This window comes from Halictus rubicundus, chromosome 6 (assembly GCF_050948215.1).
Source record: "Halictus rubicundus isolate RS-2024b chromosome 6, iyHalRubi1_principal, whole genome shotgun sequence".
In the NCBI taxonomy this organism is placed as follows: Eukaryota; Metazoa; Arthropoda; class Insecta; order Hymenoptera; family Halictidae; genus Halictus; species Halictus rubicundus.
Window position 1 is genome coordinate 8,760,000 of NC_135154.1, and position 20,014 is coordinate 8,780,013.

The 20,014-nt window shown below is 41.5% G+C and overlaps 1 protein-coding gene across 6 annotated transcripts in view; it reads right to left on the reverse strand.

Annotated features, from left to right (window-relative positions):
• Wge (BAH domain and coiled-coil containing protein winged eye) overlaps nt 1-20,014 on the reverse strand; it is a 153,044-nt gene that overhangs the window by 12,429 nt on the left and 120,601 nt on the right. For 3 of the 6 annotated variants that reach the window (XM_076789787.1, XM_076789785.1, XM_076789786.1), the window contains 6 exons: nt 19,073-19,303; nt 10,827-10,991; nt 8,316-8,612; nt 3,945-4,055; nt 2,785-3,027; nt 1,778-1,959 (listed from right to left, as the gene is read on the reverse strand). In XM_076789787.1, coding sequence (XP_076645902.1) covers nt 1,778-1,959; nt 2,785-3,027; nt 3,945-4,055; nt 8,316-8,612; nt 10,827-10,991; nt 19,073-19,303 — 1,229 coding nt within the window. The remainder of the gene's footprint in view (nt 1-1,777; nt 1,960-2,784; nt 3,028-3,944; nt 4,056-8,315; nt 8,613-10,826; nt 10,992-19,072; nt 19,304-20,014) is intronic. The other 3 variants (XM_076789789.1, XM_076789788.1, XM_076789790.1) reach the window with 2 other exon arrangements.

Genomic DNA, 20,014 nt, shown 5'->3' on the forward strand with positions numbered 1-20,014 from the left:
GTTAAGAGGAATTTCGTTGTTTCGTTCGAAATTATCGGTTGTTGTAGCATTATTATTTTTCTTTTTTTTTTTTTTAATAGAATGTCTGTGACATTGTGTTTGCTCGTTTTCTTTCGAACTGATAATATCAAACAGATGGTAATTATGTATATATAGCTTGCTGATTTTCACGTACCTTGAAATATGTTCTAATGGTAGATATTCTGAGTAATTATGTGTACCCAGTAGTGAAAGCATTTAGTACATTCCAATAGTACACATGTTATTAAACAATCTCTCGTATTACTAATATTCTATAAAGTGTGTTACCCTCGAATAGCGGACCTTTTTCACAACTGCAATAATTGACGATACCCAGGACAATATTATTCAGGACGATATTCATTAATTATTAATTTTTTAATTCGGTTTTAATTCAATTCAATTTTTTTTTTCATTCAGTGCAATTGCCAAAAATTTCCATCAATCTTCGTACTCCAGGTTAAAATAGACCCAGGCACCGTCGTGTCGACGGGTCAAGACAGATATTTATTCCAAAATATGTAACTTACCGTATCTGGTCTAGAATAACTGGGTACGTACCTCCTTTATAAAATATTAAAACAATTCAGTAGAAGAAAGTCATGAAATCTGTGAGTATTATCCCCTGTACTATGACGTTACAGAACGAAGTATACAAAATGAATTTGACTCAACAGGTCCGCTACTCTCGTTTACTTTAGCAACAGCTATCATGGTCACAAGATTCTATTAACACTAGTCTTACGGGACCAGTCAAAATGACGGGTTCTAATATTTTTAATTTACAATTATTACAATTCTAAAGACACATTCATGAGAAATTGTTCAACATATTTATCTCTTTAAGTATATGTTATTAAAAAAAAAAAATTGGGCAGCACATTCTTGTTATTTTTATAGTGTAAAATAGTCGCTTTTAGTGCTCCGTGAACCTAGTGTTAACCGCAATATATCCTCTTGTAAGGCATGGAGAAAGATACTGTCACAGAATAGTTACGAGCATTCCGAATATTACGCTACTTATTAATATTAATACAATTATTAATATTACGGTAATTTAATTTTTAGAAAATAAAAGATTACGAGATCACGGACGTCGTCTGTGAGGGCGATAGCGAACGTGTTAGCAAATCTACCGAGAACACTAGCAGTTACAGCACACTTCAAGACCATCAACCCCTAATCAGCAGAATTACCAAAGAAACAAGCACCCAAAGGGCTCCGGAGTTCACGAAGTTGAGGAGAAGCACCGAATCGCAACAAGTGAACGCGAAAGTAAAGGGTGCGACTGGGACAACGCGGGGGAGGGGGGGGGAGTAACGGCGGCGGGAAAACAAAGGAAAAGTCGAAGGAAGCGAGAACGGGCTGAGAATCGATGAGGGTACGAATGAAACGACGAGAGTTGGTGCGAGGGAAGAAAAGTAAGCTGCGGGTCGAACAGGCCGACAGGGAATGCTGAACGTCAGAGGCATCGAGGGTCTACACCGGAGAGCCGGCTCGTAATATCTATGCAGATAGCGATGCAGATATCGATGCAAATCGCTTTGCGCATAGTTAATACAATGTGCCACAACGTTTCCGCATTATGCGAACGGCTGGGCCGAGCTCTCTGGGCTTGGCATAATTACTGTCGTTCCTCCTCTTCGTCCGCGTCGTTTGCTTTTCATATTATCGGCCCGCGAATGGGGATGAGGATCGACGCGATCGATCGGCACGTGACGCCGGGGAACCGAAGACGAGAAAAACATTGACATACCTGCGATCGACAATGCGTCGGCTCCGCCTGGCTGATCTGGACCAGGGCTGGTGCATGGGGGTAGTAGTGCAGCGTGGTCACCAGAGGCGCATCCGGAACGATCGCGCCGGTCATCGAGGTCACCGTCTGCAACGCCTTTGTCGACTCCGTCGACGCTATGGGATTTACGATTTGGACGTTATCTAGAGATAACCGCGACGTCATTTTCACCACTATCAACCTCTCCTGCGGTTTTTGGTCAAACTTTCGAATCGCCCCCATCCCCGGCCTTGCCACCTGTTACACTGTTCTGCTGTTCTGTTCTGTTTTTTGGCGGAAATTTCAAGTAACCGAGGTACTTGCAAAAACCTTGAATTCTGTAAGTGTGCATCTGTGACGCAAACGGAGGGAGGAGAGGCAACTGTAAAGTTCAGGCTTTTTAACCCCCATAAATGGGAAATGTGTGAAATTGACAAGAGGGGTGAATGAGGGTTACGATATAAGAATAACGTTGAAATATTTGACCGTTTTCAGGGAGACTCCATTTTCATCGAGGCTTCATTATATGAAACTCAATGTCTATGGAAATATCTTGGAAATATAAATGAAATGGCTGCATCCATGGGACACGTTCTAGTAAAGGATCGCCCTTGTTCAATAATTCATAGAAATTGTTCGTCTCCTCTTTGAATTTTCTACGGTGCAATCACTATGCGCAAGGTGGCTACGCCTATCTGAATGCAGCTGTTCGATGTCGAACGACCTGTAGTGACACCTTTCAAACACAACGATCGTTCGAAACGAGATAATTACAGTCACACCTTTACAGCATGTTTATTCCTCGACACCGTGAGATTCTAAGCGTGTGTACCGTTTGACACTGACGTTTGTAGTGGCACACTGTACGACACTGAACGACTATAGTCATCTATTATCTTTTTTTTCAGTGGACTACACACCTGGGGTCGCGCGTTATGCGTGTAATTCGCTTGCGACAGAAGGGGAAAGGAAAAAAACGTGGTACTCACTGATTATAGTGGTGGGACTGTTGCCGCAGTCGGCTTCTATCTTCACAATAGGCAGAGTGCTCTGTTGCTTTCTCTTGCTTTCAGTGAGAACCAACCTCGCGCCGCCGATGTCGCTCAAAAGCTGAAGAGACGGCGGCGGCGGCGGAGGCGGCGGAGGCGGCGGAAGCAAAAGAGGCGGCGGCGCGACGTTTCCGCTATTGTGATTCGAGTAATTTGGCCACACGACCGCCTGCTGCATTTGCTCTGTTTCCAAACAAATTTCCGATTTTTTAATCACCTGCCACCGTAAAAACTTGTACACACTTATACCCCGTGTTACAACCAGATTCTGTATTTATGTCGCCAAGGCCTGGATGATAAATGTCGCGGAATTATCCCCACTACACGGGTCTTGCCAGCGTCGTGTATCGTCCAGGAGACGTACTGTGGTCCCTCACGGGTCCCCGCGGTAGTGGGGATAATTCCGCGACGTTTATCATCCAGGCCGCGGCGACATATATAGAGAAATTACGGTACAGGTTTGTGACCGATTTGGTGGTACAAGGAAGTGAATCTATATAAAAAGATAAGTCGATAAAAAAGTATAATGTTTTCTTTTTTGTTTAAAGTTTCGGTTTCGAGAAAAATGAGTTTGTAGGTCCCCTGGATTCGCGTGCTGCAAGGACACGTTTCCAGGAAGTAGAATTGGTCGGTCATGAACAGACACAGCAGCCGATTAGAAACTAGATTTTCTAGAAAACGAAAAAACATTGTACTTTCTTTTAACTTTATTTTTTATGTGTCCTGTACCAGCAGATCGGCCACGCCCTGTATGAGAAATGACTGAAAAGTATGTTCCAGTAAGACCACTGTATCAGACACTATTAAACTAGATAATTGTGGTTCTGCTAAACCGTTAATCGAACAAGCAAATACGCTCCGAATTGTGTCCTGATTGGTCTCGTATTAATCAGAACAATGTGACAAATATAACGGCAGAGGTATCTTTTAAAAAATCATTAAAAATGAAAAAGTTCTGTCACTGGATTGGTATTTCCTCGTCGATATGCTGATGGCGAATCGTTTGCTCGTCCGATTTGTAAGAATGACTTTCGAAGCACGAAATAATGTTCCATATTTGGCTACTTTGGTCTATAATACGAGGGAATTTCCATGCATACCTGCGGCATGAATGAGAAGAAGATGGCCCGTATTTGGATCTCTGACCAACTGCAAACCACCTTGGACTCCGACTCCCATTTGTGGAAACCCGACAGGCTCCATCGGCATCGCTGTAAAATACGTTTAATAAATATGATACGTCGAGGTTGAACGTCGCGTTTGGAAAACGTAACACTTGCACGCTCTTTCGAAATTGTTGCGCGAAACATTCGGTCGGAAAATAAATTCGATCGGTTGAAAAATATATTCCAAACGCGCGGTCCAATAAATAAGCAGAAAGGAATCAAGCAGAATCTAAAAGATGAAGTTTCAAAAGTTGAATTTTCACTCCGAACGACGTACGAGGGTATTAGTTTAGTGTCGTTGATTTGATGTCTGACAATGAGTGTCGATAACTACGCACGCGTAAGTGCGCTCATCTCCTCGTTTTCCGGTCAAATAAAAAAAGTTCGAATATAAAGCAGCCGACAATTGGCGGTTCGAATGCAGAGCCACGTGAATGATTTAAGGAACCTGTAAATGCGCGAGCGTCGCGAATATAGATCTTCGTTATCCGATTAAAGGTCACTCGGTCAACGACGGAGTTTCGCCGTCTTTGGAACAGCTCGCAATCATGCGGACAAATGATCAGTATGCGAAGAAATCTTTGAAATTTGGTACACGAAAATAGACGGACTGCTCCAGATTTTTTCTGCGAAACTGAACGAACACACACAATTGCATAATTACACATAGTCGCATAATTGCTAACGCTATGATTGCAAGAAATGCTTAACCCTCCGTATGCCGTACAATTTTATTACGAAAAAAGCTTTCTATTTCGAAATAAGAAAATCGCTATCCCTCCTTTTTCTTCTGCGTCCGAAATAAGGCGAAAGCCGGTCCCGAGCCATCACCTTGTATCGAAAGAAAACTGTGATTCGTGATGTGAGTGACTATAATTAATGTTCGGATCTCCGATACAAATTTAAAAATTACGGAAGCTTTTTTTAGAAAAATCTTTAAAACGTAATTCTTAATTATTCATTGCCTATCGTGTGCTCGCGTATTTTCCGGTGGCTATATTTCGATAACAAAATAGAATTTTATTACAGATTAAAGGGAATTAATAACATACAAATTCAGTAGATTCTGTAGTACAAGTGGTCAAACACAAACTCGAGCGGCCCGAGCTGATTTTGAAAATGTTGTTCCGTTTTAAGAGGAGACTTTTTGATTGATTTACTGCAATGTACCCCGAACGACAATAAGCCGATAGATGTACCGGATTCGCGGGTAATCAGCACGGTAATTTCTATAGCGACCGTATTAATGAGGCGTCAATTATGAATATTTACCAGTGATTCGGTTATTGCAACCGAACGGACGGCAATAATTTACGAAACCGTTGAAAAAGCTCGACGGCACGAAATTACCTCAAACAAGCGTAACGAATGCTCGCGATTTTTTGGGACGGCGGCGAAGGGTGGGGGGACATGTTTTCAGAATTCGCAACGTATTGGACAAGCGAGCCAACACCCCGAGCAAAAAGATCCGGCCGGATTAACTAAATGGCGGTCGCAGGCTCGCAAATAAATATCCGATTATCGAAATGATTTATTCGAGCACGCAGCCCGGCCGCGGATTCTCCCCGAAAAAACAGGTCGCCCGATGTAACATCGCTGTATAATGCAGAGAACGGAGCGCGCACCGGTGCTTTCGCAATAAATATGAAATTTTCTAAATACAGTCTCGCAAACGAGAATAACGTACCTTCGCTAATTCTTCTTTATAACGTCGGACACCGCGGAATATAGATATACGATTACAAACTGGTTCGTAGCATAAAATGCACGGGAATAAGTGTGAAAAATATTACAGTGAATTGTGCGAGTGTATGTAAAACCTGTACTGTGCGTACTCTATAATTGTGTTTCGATCGGGCTTTTTGTCAAGCTTTACAAGGTTTCCTTAAAAATCCTCGGTTCTGATGAGCTTCCAACAAGTGCATACCAATATGTTGCAAGCACCGAAACCTGCCAATAAACAAAATTGTACGTCTACATTTTTGTACATTACTGTACGGTTTTCATTTTTCGATTTCATGCGTGCATGCGTCCGTGTATTTAAAGTCTTTTTAATCCTCCTTTTATTCCAGACTCAGTTCCAGGGAAAATTAATATGAAAAATCCCTCCACAAATGTTAATTTTGCAGAAATATTTTGTAATTAAGTAATGTTTAAAACATTTAATTTTCAGGATCATTCTCTGAAATCATACTCTCTCAAAAAAATCAAATCTGATGAAAAACAGATCTATAAGTCCTCAGAAATAATTCAGTATAATTACCGCTCATCTGTGTAGCTGTTTGAATATTTCAAAAATTGTATTTCCATATGCTCTTCGGGAATAGTTACACAGTAGATTGTCAGATAATGTTTCACACATTTTTTATTTACAATTGACTTCAACTCCCAACGATTATTACTAATATCTATGGTGTTTATTTGTAATGTACTTCGTGCAGCCAGTTTTCTAAAAATTATACCAAACAAATATAAGTCAATCTACGGTTGCTACGTGACACGAACCATATTGCAAAGCAACGTTTATAAATAAACAAGGTACTGTTCGTAGTATCCCAGTTTCAAGAAGTTTCGCCAGTATTCAGAGGCTGAATGGTCGTGTGAATCACAATGCAAGGTACAATAGCGTGCACGAAGCTGCATGAAATTAATAGAACGTAAATAGACGTACGCAACGAGCACGCAATTAAATATTAATCATAGAAAACGAGAAACCGGGATATTGATAAGCGTCCTTCGAGAAAAGCCGAGCACGTTGTGCACACACCGGTCTAACGGCGGGCTTGTTAGAAGGTTAAGGAGTGGTGGAATTTTATTAGCTGCAACATCGAGTGTCCGTGACATATAACGTCCGTGGGACCGTTAAAGGGAAATCAGTTTTCCTAAACCGGCCCGCCATATGGCAAAAGCACGCGGAAGGAGAAAATTTATTGAACGCGGATTTGCAATTCCGAAGCCGAGCTTGGAACGGCTCCGAAAATAACTGTTCGAAACTGTCGCGTAAACGTTCAGGTTCAAACAATTACAAATAGAAGATCTTTACGTAAAAGAAAAAATTTTTTGTTGCAAGGCACAGGGTGTTGTTGAACAGGGTCTACTTAGGACCGTATTTTCTCAACGAAACGCAAATTAAGAACAGGAAACCGAAACTTATATTTTGCATAACTAATTTCGCATAGATTCTATGGGCAGAAGTTTGCAAAAAAAGACGGGTAATATATTAGGAGTACCCATAAGTAATCAAGTATTCGCAAAGAATTTGCTTTGCCTTTAGTTCTGTACCGATCGTTGAAGAGGAAACACATTCTTTTACAGTTTTCGGTAAACCAGCCTGTGTTCAAAATATTCTAAAAAGTATAATTTTTTTTACAACCCTGTAATAAAATGGGTGCATCCGTACCTTCAGAGGATCATATTCGTCATTGCATACTTTTTCATTTTCATGCGGGATTTAATGCAACGGTAACAACAAACAAAATTTGCGATGTTTATGGAGATGTATTGATTATGATCTCGTCCTCCTATGTCAGGAGGCACCTTGAGTCATATTTTGCTTGACGAACTCTGGATTTCTATAAGAGGGGGATTGAAAGTTTGCAGGAAAGATTGCAAACTGTCCTTGACAATGATGGAGATTATAAATTAAGACATAAAAACCTGAATTTACTACAAAGTTTGTAGTCTCTTTTAGATTTCAAAACAATTGATTACTTATGGGTCCTCCTAATATTTTCGGTTGACGGCTCCTTTTCGAGAAAATCGAGTTCGCAGGTCCGCGTGGGCCAGAAGTAGAATAGGTCGGCCATGACCAGACGCGTCAGCCGGTTCAACGCGTAACAATTTCTGGGTAGATTGCTGTGTGTTTCATTCCGATGACTAGAAATGGGCGCCAAAAAATGGTCTCTTTGTACGAGTGTCCACTGCTATAATCCATAACGCTGTAACAGCTCTGCTGCGGAAAGACGATATGTCGGAAACGCGCGAGATTCGCCGACAAGAAACGCATAGAATGGGACCCTGTAGAACCGTTCGAGCCTCAATGGTCTCCTGTACTCACGATAATACAGTAGAACGCGAATTCCTCCAACGCGTTAAAGACACAGCGCCCATCGTTCTCGCGTAACGCGTTTCCTCGTACAACGCGCTCTACGATTTTTTTTTTTTTATTTCTTCGTCATTCCTTTCATAGTACGCCAATTATAATTTCCCAGTTCTGCTTCGCGGGGTTATCGGAAGAGGAAGCGCGCGCGAAGAAAATCGAAAAGAAGGAGAGAGTAGGCTAGCGAGCCGGGGAATGGGACTCACCTGCAGCTGCAGCTGCAGCGGCCGCGGCCGCCGCGGGGTACTGCCATAAGGTAGGCGGCCATGCGGCTGCGGCTGCGGCCGCGGCCGCGGTGGCTGCGCTCGCCGCGGCGCCGATGCTGCCCAGCGTGGAATTTAGGCTGGAATTCAGGCTGGAATTCAGGCTCGAGCCGAGAGTGGCGTTCAAAGAGGGTGCCAGGGCTCCCGAAGGAATGGCTAGGTGGGCCGGACGGTCCTCCCCTCCAGGTCCTCCGCAATGCACCAGGGTCGCACCGCCTACCGCCATGGCCGTGCTTGAACCTAACAACAGGTTCAATGTGTACACAAATTGCGCGTCACCATTCTGCCTGGAACAAGCAACCGGCGGGCGATCGTTCCCCTCCTCCGCCCCGCACGAGTCAGCCGCCTTTACGGCGGTTATGGCAACCTGTGCCGCACGCGTCGGAACAAAGAAACGAACGCGAGTAGCATTTTGGTCCCTACCCGGTAATCAATTTTCCTTGAAAATAAACGGCTTAGTGATAAGAGATATCTGGTAAAAAGGTTCCCGTTGTAAACTTAACATTGTGCCAGGTCCTCGTATGGAACGTTCAGAAAATAGTGTATTAATAATGTCCAGGCTGCGGATGAAATTCTAAATAGCGAGAAAGAATTATTCCAGAACGATGACTATATCTCCGACCGACGCGCGACGCTCCCTGGGAATTTTCCGGACCCAAACCAATACCAATTTTTAATGAAAAAAGTTATCCATAGGACTCGAACGTACTGCATATGAATTTGTTCATATTCGAGGGAAATTCGTGGAAAATTCGCGAGTGGAAATTCGCTCGAAATGGTAGAAGGAAATTCATGTGTTCGAACTCCGTAATAAAACAAGCGACCAGTTCTATAATAAAGTGTCTAATATTGAAGTTGCCAAGCATATCGGAAGATTATTGTATACTAAGCTTCTCAATGGCGCCTAATTTTCGCGTAAAGAAACCCGAGCGAACTTCTTGCACAACCTAATGGCGGCGCGTAGCTACAGCGGCGTGTAGAAGTTTCCAACCAGATAAACTTTTCACTTTACATTTTGGAAGTGATATCTAAAAGACTATACTTGCCGCAACACATTCTACTGCTTCCCATATTCTTAGATTCAATATTAGCCAAAGTTCGCTTTACATCGCTTCCGCGTAAATGGAAAACATTCTAGGAGCGCCTCCGGTCGGAAATTTTTTGTACACCGTATATATATTTGCCATAATGAACGGTCCTTATCGATATGAACAAAATAAACGAATTTGAATTATATGAACGCTTAGAATGCTTTCATTAACATTCGATCTGCGTGATGTAACAAATTTAAAAACTCTTTAATTTGAATCGAGTATAGAAGAAAGTAATTTCTACCTGTTATTAATCAAATAAGATGCCTAACAATTTATTTAACTAAACAAAAATACGATAAACTTGTCCAGTGAGTTGCACCTGATTGAAAATGAACCTTGTTTCAGACTATGTAAAATTGCATAAATGCTAGAAAACAACTTAAAAATTTCGTTTAGACATAGTTAATGTTAAAATTAGAATACAAAAGTTTCATTTCCATGAAAACTATTTAAATCTCTTCCTCCTGCAACCACATTCAATTTATTTGCAAATAAAACCCGGACTAAAATTAGTCACAATTTAATATTTATTAAAGTGCTTGATTTAAAAAATTGACAGTCAAATTTACAAAATTGTTCTGTGACGGCGTTCGTATCGGTGCGTACGTAGGAATGTTGGAAGCATAACTCCCTAGCATAACTCTTCCAGAATCTCTTGTCCGCCTCCCCCTTTCGCACAGATATTATCTGCTTCCAATAGAAATATTTCTACTCGGGAGAAAGCAGATAATGCGAGCGTGCATCTAGCCGCGATTCGAGCGAAGTATTATTCGCGTTCCGACAATCCACCGAGCAGTTCTCTCATGCTGCCAGGAGCGTATGTACACCATTGTCGGCTGACTGATCCGTATCGCGTGTCGGTCGCGCGAAAAAGTATCGATATTCCGCGCAGCAATTGGACAGCGTCGACGGGATTCGCAAACAATCGGGAACACTCTCGCGAATACTACATTATAAACAATTATACAACACGATCCTTCGTTAGTCGCTCCAAAACAAGCTGAACAATTTTCAGAGCTAGAACAGGCATGTCCATTTTAGAAGGGCTCTAAATTATGACTGAAAAATTACTTTCTGACATTTTTTCTGTCAATTACAATTTTTAAAAAATTTAGTTTACACATTATTTTGTGAACTAATTCTTCCAAGTTCTCATTCGGTCCACTTTTTGGAAAAGTTGCTGGTGCACTGAGAGCCGAATGAATAAATTCTTTCGATTTTCGTAAAACCTAATTTAATCTAATTCCCGCGTTAATAGGGATCCGCTAGGAAGTTAGGCGAGTCCAAAGAGAGATGGAACGCGGGTTTCGCTGAGAAACTGCAGTTCGATCGAAATCAAGCAAAAGTGGCGGAGACTCACCGAGATTGTCGGGTTGAAAATGATGATAGCTCGCATGATGCGAGGTGTGATGACTCAGGGACACGTTGCGGATCGACGTCGAGGTTTCTTGGTGCTGTAATCTCTGTCTGCCGACTGCGATCCCGACCGGCACGCCACCGGCTCCTGCATTCGATACCACGATCCCTGAAAGACAGATACGGATGCACATAAATTTCGAGCCCCATTATTGGTGGGGTTGTTTTTTCTATGGAAAACCCGTACTCGCAGACCTGTAGCGAACGCGCGCGCGCGCACTTCCGGTAGCCGAGGCGGATCACGCTGGAGGACGCTCAAAGATTTACGGATAGGTTTCGATGAACGAGATCAAAGAAGACCGGTCTCCTTTGAGTTTTCCGTACCTTTCGGGTGCAGCTGACTGCAATTAGAACCGCGTCGCGGCGTTCGTCGATCACGGATACTTTTATGTATTAACATAAGCGTGCTCTTCGACCCGAGCTCGTTTCCCGGCTTTAGATCGGGGATTCATCAATTTATTTCGTGTATCATCCCATTTTTTTCTTGTTTTAGCAAAAGTTAATCCACGCCCGCTGGGAATCCACTTTGTTTAAACCGAGTGATTTTGTGATTATGAACATATTAAGCAAGTTTACATATTGGACACGTAACATATTGTACACATAACTTGTTTACAGATTGTACACACATCAATTTATGAGAATCCGAAGTCTGAGTGTAACCGAGCAAGGCCAGCAGTGGTAAAAACCAATTTATTCTTAGAATATTTTTTAAATAAATTATTTTCCTGAAAATCCGTCTGCACTGGAAGATTCGTCGTTCAATGACGTATAAATTCCACGTTGAAATTATCGTCCCGGTCTGATGGTTTCGGAGATATTCAAGGAAATAGATCATACTCTGAACCCTAACCCTAACTTGAGAGGGTTGTTTTCTGGGAAGGATGAATTTATTTAAAAAATCAATTTCCATTTTACTCCAGTTTGTTGAAATTCAGACAATTTTTATTTCGCACAAAGTGTCCGCCGTTTAATTATAATAAATCATCTCTTCGATATGGACATTAGCTGATGAAGAAGTACGTGTAAAATATTTATGTGAACTCCAAAGCATACCGAAGGCGCTCAAAAATTGACATGTCTCACGTGACAGTGATGAGAACGATACTAAGGGATTTCAACCCTAACAGGTTCCTGGAATCATTCACTCCCTGTTTCCAGATTTAAAAAAATATTGATTGCTCCCTGTTTGGGGAGGAAAAGACAAAGTTTATAGTAACAATCATTTTTCCATCACTCTCACATCTCGTACAGTACATAAACGATTAGGATAAGGATGAGAGTCGAGCTCAACCCCTTTGGCAGATCCACAAACGACTCCACTCGCAAATCAAAAATCGCACTGGACGAGTCCCCGCAATTCGAGTCTCGTTCTTTCGCCTTTTACTCGGCGTCATTTGCCGCGGGATTCGAATGACGTAACCCCGCTCGCGGGATAAGCGTAGAGTGGCGATCATGCCATTCGCGAATGTGCAAGTGGCGAAGCACACTTCGGTGTGCCAGGGATAGACATAGGGTCGAGACTCTTTCGAGCCACGCCTTGTGTTTGCGTCGCCATGCGTGCCACGCACCTCCTACTTAACGAGCTCGTTTCTCTTTCTCCTTCCCTCCCTTTCATTCCCCCTCCCCCCTCCCACTCCTCCTTTCCCCCTCTCACCCGTGCCCCACTCCTAACCACGTTTTGCTTTTTTTCCCTCTCTTATTCCCCTACCCCTTTTACGCGTGTTGGTATAGTCGGCGTATAGGTGCTCCCTTTTCTTACTTCCTTAATTCCTTTTTCGCCTTTTATCGTTTTGCCATCACCCCCACCCCGCTCTTTGCAACCCCCCCCCTCCCCCCCCAGACGTATTCGCAGGGATTTTATAATTTTCGCGAAACGTTGATCGCTACGAACTTTCGCACTTAACGCTTTGACGGCTGTATATTTCCCTCGGGATTGCCGCCGGTGGTAAACACTCAGCCGTTTCTAACGCGATCAGTGATTTTGTAGACTGCAGATCATTATGACGAAATTTTGCGGAGCATCGATACGTTGTTTTCCAACGGCAGAAATTGGGGAAGAAAGAAACCACAAGGTGGCTTCCGCTTCTTTTATTCTATTTTAAAGATATTTTTTTTATTTTGTAATTTTTGTTTCGGTGATCCACAGTGATCAAGATCCTGATCATCACTGGACGGAGAAATTACTAAAAGGAGAAAAATACCTATTTTTAGTAATTTTTAGTATTTTTACCTATTTCTAGTATTTTTCTCCTTTTAGTCATTTCTCCGTCTAGTAATCATCAGGATCTTGATCACTGTGTATATTTATAAATATTTTGCGAGGTTCTTGCGAGTATTTGCAAGGTTCTCGATTGTTCTAAGAAGTAATAGATATTTTTATTGTTGCAAAGCTGACTGCGGACACTGGGCCCTGAGGTAATTTTCTCCAGTTCATTATCTTCTGTCGGACAGTTCAAAGGAATTCGAAAACGTTCGACAAGATTTACAGTGAGTCATAAAACAATTCGATTCATAGTCTGCGCGTTCTGTCGTTCTCTCGAAAGCCAACTTTCTGCGCTGTTAGTGATCTCTAGTTGGAAAGTTTTCACTGCTTGTCACGTTTTGTGAGATTTTCAAAAAAAAGTACTGCGATTCTAGTCCGGGGTAGGTATCTAGAAAGGTAAACAATTCATTCAATTTTCTCAATTTTCAATTTTTTTTAAATTTTCTTTTAATTGACTTTATTAACTGGTTTTAGACAACTAACGAAAATATGGTTATTTCGACTTTGAGATGCAAAATCTTTCGAAGTAATTCATTTTTCGTACGGTGCTCAATACTTTCAGCCAAGGCTGCGTTCGCTTGTATTTCATATACGGCGTCCTACTAATTAACGTCAACGACGACTACCTCCTGCCTCGCGTTATTAATGATCCACAGATTCTTCGGATTTTAGTAACGGAGTATATTTAACCCTCAACGATCGTCGTAGTCATGGTGATACTGCTGAGACTTCTTCCGAGTAAACAGCAAAATTTATTATATTCCAAATATAACGAAGCTCTAACAATTTCTAATGGACCACTACTGTACAGAGAAAAATTCTAAACCTGCTATATCGCAGAACAGAATTATGTACGTAATCGATAAGATAATATATATATTATCTTAACAAATTATATATATATATATATTTATATATATTTTTACAATATAACAATATAAAAATTACAATATAATTTATATATATAAATAATAGTAGTGTAATAATAGTAATAATAGTATAATAGTATAGTATAGTATAATATTATAGCATAATAATAGTAATTTATCTATATATATATATATAAATTATATTGTAATGTTTAAATGACCATACTTGTTAATTCAAAATTCAGCAGAATACGTACAAATGGTATGTACAAGTAGGGCTCAATGTATTTACCCGGTATGTGTACAGGGTGTCCCAAAAATGTACTTCCTTTCAGGGGTTGATTCCTGAGATCATTTGAAATATCATTTTCCTTTACGAAAATGTTCTCCGCGGCGTCGTTAAGGAGTTATTAACGAAAAACGCGGACCAATCAGAGCGCGGCTATAGCACAGCTCCCGCCGAGCGTCGCGTTGCCATTGGCCGAGTCAGAATCCGCCCGCCGTATCCGCGCTCCGATTGGTCCGCGTTTTTCGCTAATAACTCCTGAACAAAGCCACGGAGAAAATTTTCGCAAAGGAAAAAGTTATAACAAATAGAGTCAGAATTCACCCCTTCCGAGGAAATACAAAATGCAGGGCTGTCGAGGGCTGTCGCCCCTCGATAAGCGCAAACGATTCGATCTCCCGTGTAAAATGTAAATCGCTTAATTACGCGCGCCGCGAAATTCCCCATTGAAAAAGTAGCTATTATCCCCGGTCGCGGGCGCACCTCGGCCATTCCCGTTCTAATTGCTGTGATCGATAACGCTAACGACGTTCACGGATCCTTCGAAACTAATTTCGTCGCGCCACCATAGAAATTGTTTGTGCGAATCTTGCTCTCAATTATCGATGCTCGAATTGAACAACTACAACGAAAAATCTTCGATTGGAAGCTGCGCACAGCTCGTTGAAAATAAATTGGAAAATGTCACGTCCCGTGATTTAATCGCGAACGTCAACTCATCGTTAATTGAATTTGACAAAATATGTATCCGTCGTACAGATATTTAAAACAAATAATATAGGTTCACCCTTGGGCGCTCCTGCGAGTTCTAGTCCTATGCCGGAGTCATTTCCGACCCACGCCGATACAGTGATTTCTCGATATATGTCGCCAAGGGCTGGATGATAAACGTCGCGAAATTATCCCCACTACCGCGGAGTATACCCCGGGAGGGGCCACGAAGAGGCCTCGGTAAATTTAACACGGCTCGGGTATGTTTTCTAGACGATACATGTCACTGGCAAGACCCGTGTTGTTGACATATATCGAGAATTGACTGTATTTCGTTTTCTTCCGATATAAGGCGACGGCTCCGGACCGTCTTTCGTCGTATTTGGGACGAAGAAGAAAAAAGGGGGTAGCTTTTCTTATTTTCAGCTGAACAAAATGATTAGAAATTAAATTAATGTCCACGACGCTCCTGTATGTTGCAACTGATACAGATAATTTTAATGTTGCATAAACATCCGCAGTCTGAATATCACTCGCATAAAACAGGTACTCTTGCGTATCTAAATTCGTTAACAAACCTAACAGAAACGTTTCCATGTTAATTACGTTCGGTGGCGATAAGTAGAGCCGATAAACGCAAATAAGTGGAAGTTTTTTTGTACTTTTATCACATATTTTGATAATACTTGTCGGCAGACTGCGCGTACAAAATGGAGGTCGTTAAAGCGCACGTAGAACGTTGCATTTTGATTATCCAAAGGAAATCGTCGGGTAAACCGACTGGTAACTATTTCTGAAGCTCGGGACCGCCATATTTTATTTGGTGCACATCGACATTATTTTATGGGACTCGAAACTGACGATTTCGACGTTGACGACAGGATATACCGTAAGGCTAAGATTAGGCTAATATTATCGGACGAAAAGCCTGCAGCTACTTTATGAGCTTGTCAGACAGTTATATGTAGGTTGATCATTTAACAGTAGCGCGACGGTTTCGCGCGGCGGGAAAGGTGCTAGGAGAAAATGATCTCGGCATAGTGAAAATAGACATTGCGTGGTTATCCCACAGGCTAATATCTAGGTCCATATTTTTCAACTGGTGGCATAATCCGAGAAGGGATGAATTTATTTAAAAAAATCAATTTCAATTTCACTCCAGTTTGTTGAAATTCAGAAAATTTTATTTTTTTTATTTTGCATAAAGTGTCCGCCGTTAAATTATAATAAATGTGCGTAACTTATGCATAATACAGAGGGTACAGTGTAACTACAGCACCAATACCTGGTACTTTAATCATTGTAACATGGAAATTGTTGTTGCCAGCCTGGTTTTATGCGACTCTGCAAATTTGCTATTTGTTTCTGCTATTGTGTCCTCGAGGTTTTATTTTTAAGTCCCCGCGGCAGTCTTTGAAGTATTGTTCAGAAGCGTCTGGATAATTGTGCTTGAATTGCATCTTTTGGCTCAGCTCCAAACTACGATAACATATGTCCAGAGACGTCTTAGCTAATAGACACCTTAGGCATGTTGCCTAGAACTTCTCAAAAATTGGGGACCCGTGACAAATTTTTTACAAATTTGATTCACAGAGGGTAGAACTACAGAAGAAACCTCCTCCAAGGGTGATTGCCAAAGTAGGCTACTTTCAATGCTCTTTTTCATGGTATAACATTCTCTTCTCAAACAATTGTATTATTATAAAAACAGGTAAATGCGTAGAACTCCTTTTCGTCAAACTTTCTTTACCAAACGTTAGTATTTCTATTCATGGTAATAAGTCGAACAAAAAGCTTGCAATCACTTTCTCGAGACGTTTGGAAAACAGCTTCAATTTCACGCGTGCAAAGCAAACAAATTATTTCAAGCATATTTTTCAATCGAATATAATCAGCGGATAAAATCGACGTCACAAATGAAGAAATTACTGAATTGAGAATTTCGCTCGAGCGGCCAAAGATAATTTAATTAATAGCATTCGCGAAACGTGAATGTTAATTGCTGCAAGTTAACTGCTCGGAAATTACCCGAGCGATGCGTACCCATTTTCGAACACTTCATTTTCAGACGAACTCGTTTAAATAGACTAATTTCTCGTGAATTCCGATTTTCGAGCATTGTGAAAAATTACAATGACTCTACGACTATATTGAAATAGAGGTAACACGAATCCTCGTTGATGTAATCATTGTCTCGCCACATTGTACGAGTTTATAAACGGTATAAATGTCCGGTACACTCTGCTTAACGTTACATAAAGCGCTACTGGTTTAGAGAATGAAACATTTAGTAAATAGCAGTGCCATTCCGTGAACATGACATAAGCGAGCCGCAGCAGTCGGCGTCGGTCACGGGCTAGACCAGCCCTGGGCAATAAGCGCTCTTTGCCCTGGAAGCGCTCTAGATTGCCCCGGGAGCAACGCTTCGGGGCAAGTGACGTCAGAATCGTACAGCGGAGCGGGGTACACTTGAACTTTCGGGTTCGCCAACAAACGGCGATGGAAATCCTGCCCTAACCATTCGAAACCACATTTTTTCCTTATCTCCTCCGTCAAAGTTTAACAAAAATTGCAATTTTTATTTCCTCCAAAATGTACCGACCCTCCCCGACCTAGTAGAAGTGCCCCATTTCTGTTTTCGTTCGAGAATACAACGAATAAGTGTAATTGCACCGTGCGACGAGATCGTTAAAATATTAGGACTCCCATAAGTAATCAAGTATTCGCAAAGAATTTGGTTTGCCTTTAGTACTGTACCGATCGTAAAAATACGTATTCTTTTACAGTTTTCGGTAAAGCAGCCTGTTTTCAAAATATTCTAAAAAGTATAATTTTTTTTACAACCCTGTAATAAAATGGCGGCGTCCGTACCTTCTTCATATTCGTCATTGCATACTTTTTCATTTTCACGCGGGATTTAATGCAACGGGTAACAACAAAGAAAATTTGCGATGTTTATGGAGATGTATTGAAGGTCAACAAGTGTCAACGTTGGTTCAGAAGGTTTGCTGCTGGTGATCATGATCTCTCTGACAGGCCCCGAAGTGGACGACCAATTGAATTTGATAATGACACCCTAAAATCTCTAGTGGAAGCTGATCGAAAATTAAGTATACAAGAATTATCGAGGAGCCTTGGGTCCATATGGTCAACTATACAAAGGCACCTACACGAAATGGGAAAGGCATATAAGCAAGGAATATGGGTGCCGCATCAATTATCTGAGACCAATATTCGTCGATCAATTTGCACTTCGTTGCTATCCAGATTTCGTAGAGATCCATTTCTTAGCAGAATCGTTATCGGAGATGAAAAATGGATTCTTTGTGATAACATAAAGCGTTCCAAGCAATGGCTTTCTACAAATCAAACCGCAATATCAACCCCTAAACCTAGCCTATCACTTAGAAAGGTGTTACTGTGCATTTGGTGGGACTGTCGTGGCATAATTCACTTTGAGTTGTTGAAACCTGGAGAAACAGTTACTGCTGAGTTGTATTGTCAGCAATTACAACGGCTGTGTTCAGAACTATTGAAAAAGAGGGCATCTTTAGTCCACAGAAAAGGCGTAATACTGCAAATTGACAATGCCCGACCCCATGCAGCGAAACTCACTCAGGAAAGAATCAAAGAATTGCAATGGGAAGTTTTACCGTACCCCCGTACTCACCGGATATTGACTATCATCTTTTCAGATCTCTGGAGCATTATTTAAGAAATAAAACATTCACTTCGGTAGAAGATGTAAGGAGGCACCTCGAGTCATATTTTGCTTCACGAACCCTGGATTTCTATAAGAGGGGGATTGAAAATTTGCGGGCAAGATGGCAAACTCTCCTTGACAATGATGGAGATTATATAATAAATTAAGAAATAAAAACCTGAATTTACTACAAAGTTTGTTTTAGATTTCAAAATAATTGATTACTTATGGGTCCCCCTAATATTATTCAGTCCTCGAAAATGCATCGACCCTCTCCAATCGTTCCAGCGAACAAGCGAAAATAAAAGAGACGAGTTGTTGTCGGTTTACAAAACGTTTGAAGAGACAAACTCACCGTTTTCCGATTTCGGTGGTACCGGCTCGATTTTCACCGAAGTGGTGGTCGCGTGAAGAGAGGTCGAGACTTCGGCGACTTGACACGGCACCGAAGCCAGGGGTTCCCTCTTCACTATGTTACCAACGCCGTTGGCGTTGCCATTGCAATTCGTGTCCTGCCCGTTCCAGGACGATGCAACCGGCAGCGTCCTGCTGCAGCCCGCGTCGGAATGTACCACCTTCGTCTTGCCTGGAATTTGCGAAACCAGATCGTTAGGAGAGGAAACGATCAACAAAATAATCTGGTCACCTGGCACGGTAGGAAAAATGCTTTATTAGTGCACGACGCCGTTCGTCAAAATAGCTGATCCCTAATTCTTTCCTTCGAGGTTACTGAAGTTACGAAAACGCTTTCATCGGAAATTAACACCCTTACATGTTACAATAAAACTTGCAAGAAGCCTGAGTAGGTGTAGTCTTGTCGTTATTACAAATATACAAAATGCAAAATAAAAATATTCTGCATCGACTGTGGGAAGCAGTAGTTAAACAAAAATTCATTGCATCCCTTAGTAGTCTTTTTACGTTGAGAACAACATAACGATATTATGAGATTTTTTTATATTTTTCCCCTTGTTTCATATTTCGCCCAGTTAATTTCTTCATAAATGCATAAAAGTCCGCAGTCTAGTTATCGAATTCGAGAAACAACCGTAGAGAAGTTTGGAAATAAAGGCAAAGATAAAAGAGCTTGCGAACGAAATTTAAAAATTGATTTTAACATTCTTCTGACGCATCTTGCTATAACTTCGCAAATCTTCGGAAGTTCTTCCGTGATTTAGATCATCCGAAAATAGTTCAGGAGTTGCAGCGATTTCGCTGGGGAATCTTCGACCACCCCACACCCTACAGCCCTGACCTCGAGCGATTACCTCATTTTTCTGCATTTCACACACTGACG